We start from the raw sequence: 14,130 nt of genomic DNA on the forward strand, positions 1-14,130 counted from the left end.
AATTATCCCATGTTTCTCTATTCTTTTTTTCGGCAAGCTTTTTTTTTTTCTATTTCTCGTTTGTATTTATAATTCATTTTTGCTTCTAGTGATTTTATATTTATCCATTGTTTATGTGCTTCTTATACTTCAATGTTTTCATCCCAGTTTCTTATTCCCTTTCTCCTCTTCCATTTACTTTGTTCCAAGGCATTCTGTTGCTGCATTTATTAATTCATTTTTTAAATTATTCCGTTTTATCTCTATAAAACTATTTTCTTTTCATTGCTCTAGTTTTCCATTTATTCTTTGCAAATAAAGATAGTTGATACTTTTATCATCCAAGAGTTCAAGAAAAATGTTTATATAAGCAAATAGTAATTACAATTTATGAAACACATGAAACATGAGTATTAATTAGGATAACTACCCAAAATTTGTGAAAGCTCCCATCTTATGTGTTGGAAAATTCTTAAAGCACACTTTGTGGTGAACTTTTGGCCTCACCTTAAGAAATGAGGATTAACTCAATGTCTCTACACTGCGGGTGGGTGGGGGAAGTTAACCTATTCCAAAAAAGCTTTTGTGTAATTCTTATTGTTTCAAATTTATTCACTCTCTAAAGCAATGACTTACCATCAGTTCAGATATCACTGTCATGACCCCTTGGGGTATATTTCCATTTCCAGACCTATTATTGATGCAAGATAATACTCTCCAATAATAGCATTGTATTCTTTGTTTGGGTGGGGCTGTCAAAAATATCTATCAAACCTACTGAGCCCTTACACTGGCCAATACAATACACTTCATAGAAAGCACAAAAACACCACAATGGATCCTATTGATATATACTTCCAAGCATAGACATAGTAAATCTGTTCATTAGCATACCAAGAATAGAAACCTTGTAGTTATTACAAGACCTGTTCCACCAGACATAACAGACATAATGGACCTCTCTGAACATTATATCAATAGCACATTTTTCAAATTCCAGAATGAGTATCTTGAACATTGGGAAAGAAGGATTGGCAATAGGCTCCTCCCCCCTTTGTTGGCAAACCTATTCATGGAGTGCTTTGAAAGGAGAGAGATGAGGGAACCTTTCACTATAAAAGAACACAACCTAAAATTTAGTGAAGATAGGAGAGTGGTCTGAAAAGTTCTCGGCCTAACAATGAAAAAAAAAGAGTTTATAATTTCAAAATTATTTTTATTTTTCAACATAATCTCCCTTAAGACTAATACATTTATTCCAGTGGTGCCATTATCCCATCCCTGTAGTGGTTCTCAGTAAGATCTGCAAAATACCCCTCTACAGCTGCAATCACCTCTTAATTCGAAGAAAAACGCTGACCAGTGAGGAAAAGTTTTAGTTTTGAGAAGAGATAGAAGTCAGAGGGAGCCAAATCTGGGGAATAGGTTGGATGTTCTAACAATTCATAGTGCAGGTCCCTTAATTTTTTCATTTTTTTCTTTTGCAAACCAGGTTTTTTCTCACAAATTTTTTCGTCTGGTCTGGTTAAAAGATTGGAATAATATTCCCTGGTTATTGTTTTTACTCTTTTCAAGATAATTAATAAACAAAAATGCCTTTAGCATCCCAAAACACTGATGCCATGATCTTTCCTGCTGATGGAACAGACTTTGTCATCTTTGCGCCAAACAACCAGCTTCTTCTGTGTAATAATGGTGAATCCAAGTCTCATCCATAGTAATAAATCGACATACAAAATCAGTTTTATTCTTGTTGAAATGCTCCAAGCACTGTTCAGAAATTTTCATGCGAGTGCGTATTTGATCTGCTGTGAGCAAGCGGGGCACCCATCTTGTGCAAAGTTTTTTCATTTGCAATCTTCATGCAAAATATATCCTACACCTTCTTTTGAAATACCTATAGTCTCAGCAATTTCATGCGCTTCGACTTGCTGGTCATCCAATACCATATCGTGCACTCGATCAATGATTTATGGTGTTGTTACACTTTTTGGGCATCCTTCACATGGATCATTTTCAAGGCTGGTACAGCCAAGGTTAAACTCAGCAGCCCATTTCTTAATTGTCGAAAATGAAGGAGAAGAGTGCCCATAAACTTTTATGAACTTTGAATGAATTTTTTTTGGCATTAAACCTTCTTTTACAAAGAATTTTATAACTGCACTATACTCAATTTTATCCATTTCAAGGGATACAGACAACACTTTTGCTTCAGCTGTATAAAACCAATTGATAGAATGACTTGCAGTTTCACATGGATGCTTATGATAGATGTACCAAATTGGAAAAAAAAAAAAATCATGCCGATATTGTTGCCATCTGTGGTCAAGGCTGAGAACTCTTCAGACCACCCTTGTATGTTGACGACATTTTCATCATCTTGCCTGGTTCTATTCTCCAATTAGAAGATTTCATCACCTCCATCGACAGCCTCCTTCATCCATGAATTGAATTTGCTGTTAAATTAGAGACAAATTGGTCTTTACCACTTTTTGGTACACTTGTTGAGATATCTGAACAAAACATACTCAATTTCTTAGTGTATAGTTAGCCAGCAAACTCAGGATGTTACCTACATTCCACATCACATCATCATCCAGTGCAGAAAATAATCATCGTCCATTCCCTATGCAATAGGTCTTACAGAATTTCCACTAACTTAGAAAAAAGAAACCAAGAGTTACAATGCATGAGTTCAGTCCTACCAGAAATTGGCTAGTTTCATCTAGAGAAACATGTGAAGAGAGATACAAATATCCAGGCTGATTAAGAGATCATCAGAGTGAGGATGAAGTTTTGAGATTTTTTTTTAAGCAATAAACTATTTTTAATAAAGGATGCAAAGTTTTACCTGCGAGGTAGGTTTTAACTACATAATGACTCGAATGATGACACAAATGCTGGGGTCATATCATTGTTTGAAGGAAAATATTCTGAAATTCTTATCAGGGTAATCATCAAAATTCTCATAATGCTTTTGAATTTTGTTGCATCATTGTTTATCAAATAATCAGAAACTTAAATATTATTCATGCAATGATGACACAGTGCTAGTTGCCATCAGGTGTTTACTGGTAGTCGACTAGCAATAATTCAGTTTTGTGTTGCATTTATCCCTGGATACTGAAAGAACTACAAAAGATTTGTGGAAATTATGAAAAGATTTAACTTTTGAAGACTGCACTCATTTTGGCATTGGGAATCCTATGAATAGTGGCATCTTCCTCCACTCAAGCAGTGTGGTACAGCTAAATTGAACATAGTCATCATTTATTCATGTATGAATAAAGAATTATATGCAGAAATGTTTATATAGCTAATAGCCCATGGAGTTAGCCTATTAGATAAAAGTGAGCTAGGTTGCTCTGTTTTTTTACCAATTGATAAATGTCAGATGATTCCTGAGTCTCATCTTCAATAAAGGAGTTTGCTTATATATTGCCAGAACTGTTTCCTTGGTCTTCCTCTCCCTCCATGTCCATTAGTTATGCTGTAGAGAGAGCAAGAATACTGAATGTAGGTGAAGGTAGATGTCTAAGTTGGTGTCCCAACCATCTTAGTTAATTTTTTTGATTTATTTCTGTTAAGGGTCTTTGCTGGCTTTCTTCAAGAATAACACTATTGGGAATGTGATCTTGCCGTGTATATCCTAGCAATGTTTGAAGGCATGTTCTTCCAAAGCTATTGATATATTAACTGTTGTTGAGTAAGGATGTTCCATGCTTGGGCACCATCACCATATGTAAATATGGCCCGACTGGTGGTTTTGTACAGGTGAATTTTGGTATTTGTGGTGATGAGATTGGATTTCCAGATATTAAACTTTTATGGAACTGAAGTACTTTGTGTTTTCTTTTCACTATGTCAGAGTTCAGCGTAGGAACCAAGGTACTTAAACCTTCAAGAATGTGGCTAAATATTTCCTTCTATTCTGTTCTTTAGGGCTTTAGTTTTACTACTAATGCCTGCCAACCCGATCAGTGCTGCATTTTTAAATAAATTATCTAAGCGGTTTTGGAAGTTTGAATATTAATCAATACAACATCTACAAAACAGATACTGCTTATGTGGGTTTGTCCTTCTGAAACTCCAAGAATTAATCCATATTCATTTTCTGTGAGTCTCAATATATAATCAAGGATAAGGTGCCGAAGAGCCTCCCTGTTATAGATTTTTAGTGTTGTAGGAAGTGGTGTGATTCCTCTGTAATTTTCTGGGTTGTTCAAATTTCTGGTGTGTTGGTATTATTAAGCCTTCTCTTCATTGTGATGGAATATTGGATATAGCTAGAGCTGTATTACAGATAATTAACAATAGTTTCTAAAGCCCTTTTCCTCCATGTTTAATAGCTTATACCGTCTAATCCAAGTTCTTTCATTCTTTTGTGCTTTTAGTGCAGTTTCAAATTCTTGCATCATAAAATTTTTTACATGTGATCAGAGGTTCTTTTTGGATTATTATTTCTGGTAGGTTATCTGTATTGAAGTTAAATGAATTATTCAATAGTTTTTCAAAGTGGTTCTCCCATAGTAAGAGTTCTTAGATTTATCTTCAGATATTTTGCCATTTTTAGCTTTTATTCTTAGTTTTCTTCCTCTCTCTGGTGTAGAAGGAATTAGCTTCCTGGTACGTTTCTCTGGTTTTATAGGTCTTTTGATGGTTCTAATTTTTGACTAGCCTAGATATGGTTTTCCTTTTCATTTTGAAAGGATATATATACAGGGTGTTCGGGATAAATTTGACATATTTATAATTAATTATATTTTTCCGTAAGTTACATGTATTAACACACACTTCTCTTCATTTAAAAGTTTGGACCCTTCTTCATTCATATACAAGATGTCAGAAAGGATGGATAGCTGGAACCCACCTGAATCATGGAAGAGAATAACTTGTATCATGATGATTCGTGCCCGCCATCAAAATAAGGATATTACGACTGCTGCCCAATGCTCCCTGAATACAGTAAAAACAATCAGGCATGAACTAGAGACTTGCAATGGTGACTACGAGGATGTAGCAAGAAGAAAGATCCCTAGCAGACGATCTGATTGCGTTCGTACAGCAGAATTCCTCGCAAATCTGCAGGAACAGGTGTTGAAGAACCCTGGCATTGGAATTCGGGCTTTGTTCGTGGAGTTGCTAACTGTAGTCAAGCCCTGGATAACAAGGGTAGCCAATGGTAGGCCGTATGTATGGCAGCAGGATTCGGCCCCTTGCCACACCTCTGGGAAAAGTCAAAAATGGTTGTCTGAAAATTTCTACGACTTCACCAGTCCAAATGTTTGGCCTCCAAACTCCCCAGACCTTAACCCCATGGATTATTTTGTATGGGGCGCAGTTGAAAAAGACACCAATCGCACTTCCAGTAATACAAAAGCCCAGTTAATGGATAAAATTAAAACAGTTTTTGCGGCCCTTCCCAGGGAGACTGTAGCATCAGCTTGTTCGAGGTTCCGAAGCAGAATTGAAGCTGTGATCGATGCTAATGGTGGTTATTTTGAGTAAATCTTGTTGATAGTATTGTAATTAACTCTGCCTGTAATATTTTTTTGTCAATTCATTAAATTTAATAGATACAAAGAAGATTTTCTTTTTCCTTACGAAACTGTCAAATTTATCCCGAACACCCTGTATATATATACTTCATTTAGTTCTTTTAACTGCGCATGTAGATTGCATGTCCTCTGATTCCTCTTTTGCTGCTTAATGTCATTGTGTTTCTTTCCCAATTCTTCAGTGGTGTGCATTACCCATTTCTTTCCTTTAAAAAAAGAAAAAAGATGAAGTGTTCACAATCAAAGTTTTTGCTGCTACTTTATGGATGGATTGTACAATATGAGCAAAGTTCAGGGATGTTTCTTCAGGCATTGAGCATTCCATCAGTTTGTGTTGTAGTGCTTCTTCATAGTTTGTGTAGTAGGAAGAGTTAGGTCATTCTAGTGATATTTTGTTTTAGGTTTAAAAGCATCGAAATGAAGTTTTATATACGCACTTATTCTATGATCAGAATGTAGTTCTACACTATTGTGAGCTCTGCAATTTTGAGTTGATTTCACTCACTTTTTATTGATTAAATATGATCAATTTGTGATCTTGTTCCCATGTCTATTTGCTTCCAGATTTGTGTGGAAATTTGCTTTGTAGATTGATAAGGTCACAGGTGTTGCATACTTCAGCTTGAAAATATCCATTTTTATTCGTTGTTATGTGGTACATAAAAAGGCTCTATATTTTTTTGATTCCTGAAACATCTGATTCTATTTGTGCATTAAGATCCTTCCCCTATGATGTGGAGACTGTGTTGGAACAGTGTAGAGAAAGTCTGACAGTTGATTGTAGAAAGTATTGGAGTTTTCATCTGAAGTCTTAGTGGATGCACAGATTATTGTTGCTTTTCGGTGTGAGTTTAAAATTATGACCATTATTCCCTCAGAGACTTTGGAGATGAGATGTGATTATAGATTTTTTTGTTGACTAGGTTTCTGATCCCTCCATTCGCAGATTTGTCTGTTGATGTATAGATGAAAGTCCGTTTCTTTTGCAACTTGATGTGACTTTGTTCCATTCAAAATCTGATCTCCACCTGTATTCTTGGACAGACTCTGCTCTGGTGCAAAGTTCATGGAATTTTCCAGATTTCAAGGGGATACAGATGTTGTAAGTAGATATGATGACTATGTTTCTTCAGAGTTGATGTTTTGAGTGTCTAGCTCTTTTGCTTTAGCTTGTGGGCTTCCTTGAAGGCTTTCACTGACAGGCTTCATAACTCTCTTTGAGAAAAAGGAGGGGAAGTTGCACTGAAATGCTTACTCTACTTTACTCAATACTCTAGAATCCAAACCTTCTTATTTTTTTCATATCACCTGTGGTGATATGAAAAATTTTTTAGTAATCAAGGTGTGGTCTCAGAGTTAGCAATGAAAAGTGTCTACCTCATTCATAAACATCATAGATATTTATGGATGAGGTAGACGATTACATAGAATGAAGTGTAATTCCATCCTGTTGCTTCTAGCTAAGAAAAGATCTAGTCACTTTAGAAAACTAGTACGTTTAATATATCCAGCTCATAAAACATATATAAAAAAGTTGAAGTATATAAAATTTCAAATTATTTTATGTATGTTTCTTAATCCTAGACTTGGCACGTGATTTATTGTGTATCATTAAAAATCCAAAAGAAAAGAAAAGAAACTTGCATAATCTTTAGATGCCTAAAGACCATACTAATTCTGAACAAATTAACCATTAATTGTATCACTAAACTAATACAATTAGTATAAAAAAGATTAGTATAAATCATATCATATTTGGGTTTATATGAACTGTTTAAATTGACTTTTTTTTTCCCTCACACATATTACAGTACTGAAGAAACTCAAAGTGAGTTCCTTGATAGTGCTCTCTCTTTGAACCCAAACAGTAGCATAAGCACCCGGACTGTACCAGGTAAGAATTATTTGTTTGTAATTTCTAAATATGCAAATAATGTTTATATTTTGGGCATGTTCTTATTTAGAAAATCAATTCATTAAGCATGAACACCCTAGTTTTTTCATTCCACTAGCATTCAGTTAATGTTCATTATATTCTTTAATGTCAAGTGTTGAATACATCAAACTAAAAGTGAGGTTTCATCCTTTAGTCCCCAGAATAGCTTCAGTTATTATGGGTTGCGGAGTGCTGAAAGCATTTTACATGCTTGCAAATTTGATTGTCTCCAGTAATTTCTGACACAGAACTGCAGCCAACCTTGTGACATGCCAGCACTTTATCACCATCATCTGCCTGATTTGTATTCTTATGAGGTGCACAGTCACTTTATCCTGTGTGAAATAACCATTACCAAATGGACAAATTGTGAATGTAAAAGGTTGGCATCAAATATGTACCAATATCGGGAGATGTGAAAGAAAAATCTTCTCCGCACCATCACTGTCAGCAACTTGCATTATCCAAAGTGGAAAATAGTTACTTGGTCCATTGAATTGGTTTTCTTGTGTTCACTGTAGCTGCTTATTATTAGGTGAGAGTAGTGGTATGCTGTGGGATAAGTTGTTGCTGTAGCCATCTATGATATTGTATATGCCATGATGAATGTTGTCTTTTTTTCGACCACTATTTTATAATATGATATAAACTGGGTTTAAAAGGTCGGAGATTTACTTTGATTTTACTTTCGGACACATCCACTTACTGTCAATTAGTCTCAGACCCTACTTGGACGAACCACATAGAAACCTACAACCTTCTACGTAACATGGATACATTGCCAACAGATCTTAAAAAGAAACTGAAGTCCATGCATCCGTTAACTCCACGTTTATATGGTTCACCAAAAGTGCAGAAAACCGAGATACCTCTTTATCCAATTGTGGATGGAATAAACTCCCCAACTTATTTACTATCCAAATATCTCGCCCGTCTTCTGAAAGCATACATTCAAAATACAGGCATATCAAAAATACACAACATTTCATTGAAAAGTTAAATGTCTCAGTATCAAGAACAGACATTCTTGCTAGCCTAGATGTTGCGTCTTTGTTTACGAATGTCCCAGTGAATGAAGTCGTGACTCTCATTAGACAATCTATTTCCTCAAAACATCGCTCAACATGATAGACATTGCCTAAATTCCAATTTTTTCAAGTGGAATGGAAAGATCTATAAACAGCTGTCAGGCCTCGCAATGAGAAGTCCTCTATCTCCTCCATGCAGACTTATACATGGAAAAGTTGGAAAAAGATGTCTTGTCACACACGGATCCAAAACCATCAGTATGTTGGAGGTATGTCGACGACATGTTTATCATGTGGAAACATAGTGAGGAAGAATTATATGATTTCCTAACTTCCATTAACTCGTTTCACCAAAAAATCAAGTTCACCTTAGAACTCGAAAATGAAAGAAAATTACCTTTTTTAGACATATTAATCAAAACACAAATGGATAATAGAATTCCTTAAATAATTTAAATAGAATTAAATTATTTAAGGAATTTACAACATAAACTGGAATATTAATTAAAAGAAACTTTAATAAATACCTCCTATATTTTGGCAATGTCACATTTGTCATCTTCATGGGAACATACAATTATGACACATGCACACAGGCACTACAAAAAGCAAATGAGGCAAAAAGAGAGAAAACTACTGTTGTTCCCTAGAGTCCTAAAGGTGCCCCTTAGCAGGCTATATTGGGTTGTCTTGGCTGTTGGGCTGAAGTTCTCAAGATGCAAGCTTTCCAAATTTGGGGCAGTCTCATGCACCCAAATTTGTTGAGGTTTGGAAATTTTTTTAGAGCTGAGGCTGATTCCATGAACAATCATTCATATTTAAATTTGCTGCGGTGTATTAATGTGGCTTTCTTCCTACTTATTCTGTGGTAGCTATCAGAGCATGGTCTGCAATCCCAGAGTGGCTGTATTGGTGAAACCGGGTGTTGTCTTTGTGTTCTGAAATCCTGACATTTGCTGTCCTGCCTGTTTGGCCAAAGTAGGACAGTTTGCAGCTGCAAAGGACCTGGTATACCCCAGGTAGGTCTTGGGGAAGTGGCTGGTCTTTGGTGGAGCGGATAAGAGATGCCAGTTTCTTAAATGGTTTGTAACAAGAAGTCAGGTCATATTTTTGTAAGATTTTGGTTAACTTTTCAGATTTACCCCGGATATAGGGAATGGTGATGGATGAAAAATAAGTCATGAATAACCATCAACACCTAAGCTTATCTGTTAGATTTAGTGTAATCTTTGTTATGATGAATTGGTGGGGGGGGGGATTGTGGTTTACTGGTTTTAATATTTTTGGGGATTGTAGCCATTGGCTATGAAAGTGTTAAAGATGTGGTTTAGTTCAGTGGTTAGGGCGTTGTCATCTGAACAGATTAATTTTGCCCTGTTATATAGTGTTTTTATAACCCCATATTGTTGTGAGGGGGGGGGGGGAGGAATTGCTGGTGAATGTATCTGCCTGTATGGGTAGGTTTTCTGTAAACAGAGAAAGCCAAGGATCCATCAGGCTGGCAAGTGATTAGAGTGTCTAGGAAAGGGAGTCTATTTTTTTCTCTTTTTCCAAGGTGAACTGGATTCTGGGATGTTGGTTGTTTAAGTGTGTTAAGAAGGAGTGGAGTGTATCTGAGCCATGTGGCCAAATAGCGAACACATCATCATCATCAACGTAGCGAAGCCAAACAGTGGGTTTTTGTGTCGCTCAGTTTAAGGCTTTCTCTTTAAAAGTCTCCAGAAAGAAGTTGGCCAGGATGGCTTTTGAACCCTATTATAAAAACACTACATAATAGGGCAAAATTAATCTGTTCAGATGACAATGGCCTAACCACTGAACTAAACCACATCCTTAACACTTTCAAAGCCAATGGCTGCAACCCTCAAAAAATATTAAAACCAGTTAACCACAACCCCCCCCTCCCCCTTCAGAACAAAGATTACACAAAATCCATCACCATTCCCTATATCCAGGGCACCTCTGAAAAGTTAACCAAAATCTTAAAAAAATATGACCTGACTAAAATATGTTACAAACCATTTAAGAAACTGGCATCCCTTATCCGCTCCACCAAAGACCAGCTACTTCCCCTATACCAGGTCCCTTGCAGCTATAAACTGTCCTACTTTGGCCAAACAGGCAAGACAGCAAATGTCAAAATTTCAGAACACAAAAGATAATATCCAGTTTCACCAATATAGCCACTCTGGGCTTGCAGACCATGTTCTGGATACTCGCCACAGAATATGTTAGAAGAAAGCCATGGTAATACACCGCAGCAAATTTAAATATGAATGATTGTTCATGGAATCAGTCACAGCTCTAAAAAAAAACTTTCCAAACCTCAACAAATTTGGGTGCATGAGACTGCCCCAAATCCACTCCACCTTTAGGACTCTAGGAACAACAGTAGTTTTCTCTCTTCTGCCTAATTTGCTTTTTGTAGTGCCTGTGTGCACGTGTTATAATTGTGTGTTCCCATGAAGATGACAATCTGACATTGCCAAAATATAGGAGGTATTTATTAAAGTTTCTTTTAATTAATTTTTTAATTTTTAATTTTAATTTAATTAAATTTTAATTAAATTCTTTAAACAACTTAACAGTCACGTGTTACCAATGTATAAGCCTATCTACAAGAAAGATAATATCATTGGTCTAAATGTATACCACAAACTGACTCACACAGGCCGTTACCTGCATTTCGCTTCTTTGCACCATTTCTCAAAAGTTAAACTTTATACATATACTAAAAAACAGAGCAGCATGTATCATAAGAGATGACAGAGTTTTAACAGACGAATTAGATCTTATCCTCAAAACATTAACAAACAATGGTTACCCAAAAAAAAATGAATAAAAAGGATTCTTTTCTCCACCCACTTCCAACAGCAAAGCCAAGAAACTCATTATAGGACTTCCATTTCCATTCCTTCTGCTGGCACAGTTTCACAAAGAATTGTCAACCTGCTAAGGCTTCACAACATCTGAGTCGCTTTCAAATCAATAAAGACTGTTCGAGTCTGTTACTGTCAACAAAAGACAAGATTGATCTCTACAAACACCCTGGAGTTTACCACATCTTGTGTTCTTGCTGATCGAATTACATAGGACAAACTTCTAGAAGTTTAGAAATAAGAAAAAAGGAACATATCGGAGATGTTAACAACAAGAGAAGACAATTCTGGTTTAGCTTTCCATTTTTCCAATACAAACCACAATATTGAATGGAATAAAAATACTATGCCATACATAGAAGATGACTACACCTCCCGCTCAATAAAAGAAGCTGCAGTAGATCCATTCAAGAAGTAGCCCAAACAGAAACCAAGGAATGATCCTTGGTGACATCTGGAAATCACTCATAAGATCGCTCAGCACATCAGAGTTCAACTTTGCAGCCAGTTATAGGACACACCTGCTAAACAATGACTGACCAACTGCTAACATTATGCTCCATGCATTCGTGTAACGGTTCATATGAATTTCATATTTTTCATCCTTCGGTTATGTATTAGTTGTAATTTAAGCTTGTTTTTGTTCTTTAAGCTGTTTCGTATAGAGTTATCTTGTCTAGACAAAGCCACCAGTTAGGTGGCAAAACTAGTAGGCTAACATTCTGTAGCGAAATCTCCAACCTATTAAACCCAGTTTATATCATCTTATTGTTTATGCCAGTACACTGTCGCAAACTATACTGTGCAGTAACAGATGATGGCTCATCTGTTACTGCACGTTTCTTGTAACTTTCTATCAGTCTTTCGAAACTATTAAGTAAGCTTTAGCCACCCTTTGGCCTGGATTGGATTTAGGTCTTGCTCTTCGTGTGGGATTTATGTCCACAAGTCCCTCATCTCTGTTGTATAGATTTTCTCAATATTCCACTGCCATGAAAGTTAGCTTAATAATTAATAGTCACTGAGGTTAAAATTAAATATTCAAAAAAATCCCCCCCCCCCTAAAAAAAAAAAAAAAAGCCAGCAAAAGAAATTTTCATGAGTTGAGGCTCCACATTGGCTTTACTGAACCCATAGATGTTGGTAAAGCCAATGTGCAAAGTATGAAGTAAAGCCAATGTGCAAAGGAAATGCACATACTAACAGTGATGTGCATTTCCACTTATAGGCATTCAAATCCAATATGTTATTCATCATTGAACCACAGCTGGCATCCTCTGTGATTATAGTTGACCTCAACACTCTGCATTACATCATGCACCTTCCATAAGTATGGTGCATCACACACTTTTTTTCAATTCTGATATCCATTGCCAAAGATATCTTGGAATATCCTTTATCTCATCTTATGTTTACTTATCTCTGAAAGTTGATCACATGTAGTCTAATTACCCAAAGAGTGAGAGAATCTTCCTTGTAAATTTCAACATATGTAATTCACACTGACTTTCCTTATCTGTTGTCACAAACCAAGCCTGACGACCTGAAGAGAAGCAGGATTATTTGCTGTCTGTAATGATCTAACAAATCATTCATCAACCTACAACCTCCCAGGTAATCCTCATCCCAACATTCTGGACCTTTCCTTAAACCTCTTCCTCCAGCACTGTTCATTTTAGCTCTCCTTTTTGGTGTTTCTGACCATAATCTTACCCATGTTTCTTTTTCTATGGATCATCTTTCTCCCATTCAGCCTTGGCATCATATCCTACACCAGGTGTCTTCAATGCATAGCCTGCAGGCCACCTGTGACCTGCAGAGCTCTTTGCCGTGGCCCCTCCAGCCATTTTAAACTGAAGCAATGAAATATCAGTAATCTGATTTGTATTATTTACTGATGATAAATCCTGGTATTCTTAGTGTAAAGTTTTTTCCCTGGGAATTCTTAGAATCGCAGTCATCCTTTCGAATGAATTATGCATGCTCAATGAGGTGAGTTAAAAATGATGGAAATAATGTATTTACACTTTTAGTGCTTATATATACAGAGGCAGATCAAACGAGTGTCTGACCTGGTGGCCGCCAGGGGCCCTAAGCTATGTGAAAAATTAAGAGATCTATAAGAACGATGTAGATATTATGCATTTTAATGAATTGGAAACATTTCTACTATTTCTATTTTTAAAAGAAGATAAAGACAAATTCAATACTTCCACCTAAGTATACCACATTGTCAACTTTTCTAGATGTAGAAATTTTAGGGACACTGTAAATTTTACTGCCAGGAATTATATATAAACTAGTTTACAAAGAGAGAGAGAAAAAAAAAAAACTTTACATGCAAAAGTTACTTATCATGTCTTGAAATAAGCAGACTAGATATATACTATTTTTTTAAAGAAAAGTGATGAAGATACACGTCTGGCATATTCCATGCCTCACATAAAAATAAATTTCATGTAATGATACTGCGTTCCCCCTTTTTACAGGAGTTCACAGTACCATCTAGGCTCTTCCCCCCCCCCCCCCCCCCCCCAATTTTATCCGGGCTCCGGAACCCGGCATAGGCTGACGAATCAGACCTATGGCTGGGTCAGTATTTCTGACTGTAATCCGTGTGTCCTTGGATCAGTTTGCCTGCTTGCGGGATGAAAAACACCAGATAAACTGGCGGAAAAACCCTGCTGTCCATGCCCAAGACCGGCTAACTTGGCTATGGCTGAGGAAGATCCTTAAGCTCCTCATGTTGT

General features: G+C 36.3%; 1 protein-coding gene across 3 annotated transcripts in view; it reads left to right on the forward strand.

The window, feature by feature from the left end:
* The window catches only part of LOC150100355 (uncharacterized), a 358,520-nt gene that overhangs the window by 269,057 nt on the left and 75,333 nt on the right, over nt 1-14,130 (forward strand). For all 3 annotated transcript variants that reach the window (XR_016549227.1, XM_090402349.1, XM_090402350.1), the window contains exon 16: nt 7,349-7,431. Coding sequence is in view for 2 of the 3 variants with exons in the window: in XM_090402349.1 (XP_090258475.1) it covers nt 7,349-7,431 (83 nt within the window). In the remaining variant the exon portion in view is untranslated. The remainder of the gene's footprint in view (nt 1-7,348; nt 7,432-14,130) is intronic.

Source organism: Typopeltis vanoorti, chromosome 13, assembly GCF_054136105.1.
Source record: "Typopeltis vanoorti isolate ZY-2024b chromosome 13, IOZ_Tvanoo_1.0, whole genome shotgun sequence".
NCBI classification, from domain to species: Eukaryota; Metazoa; Arthropoda; class Arachnida; order Uropygi; family Thelyphonidae; genus Typopeltis; species Typopeltis vanoorti.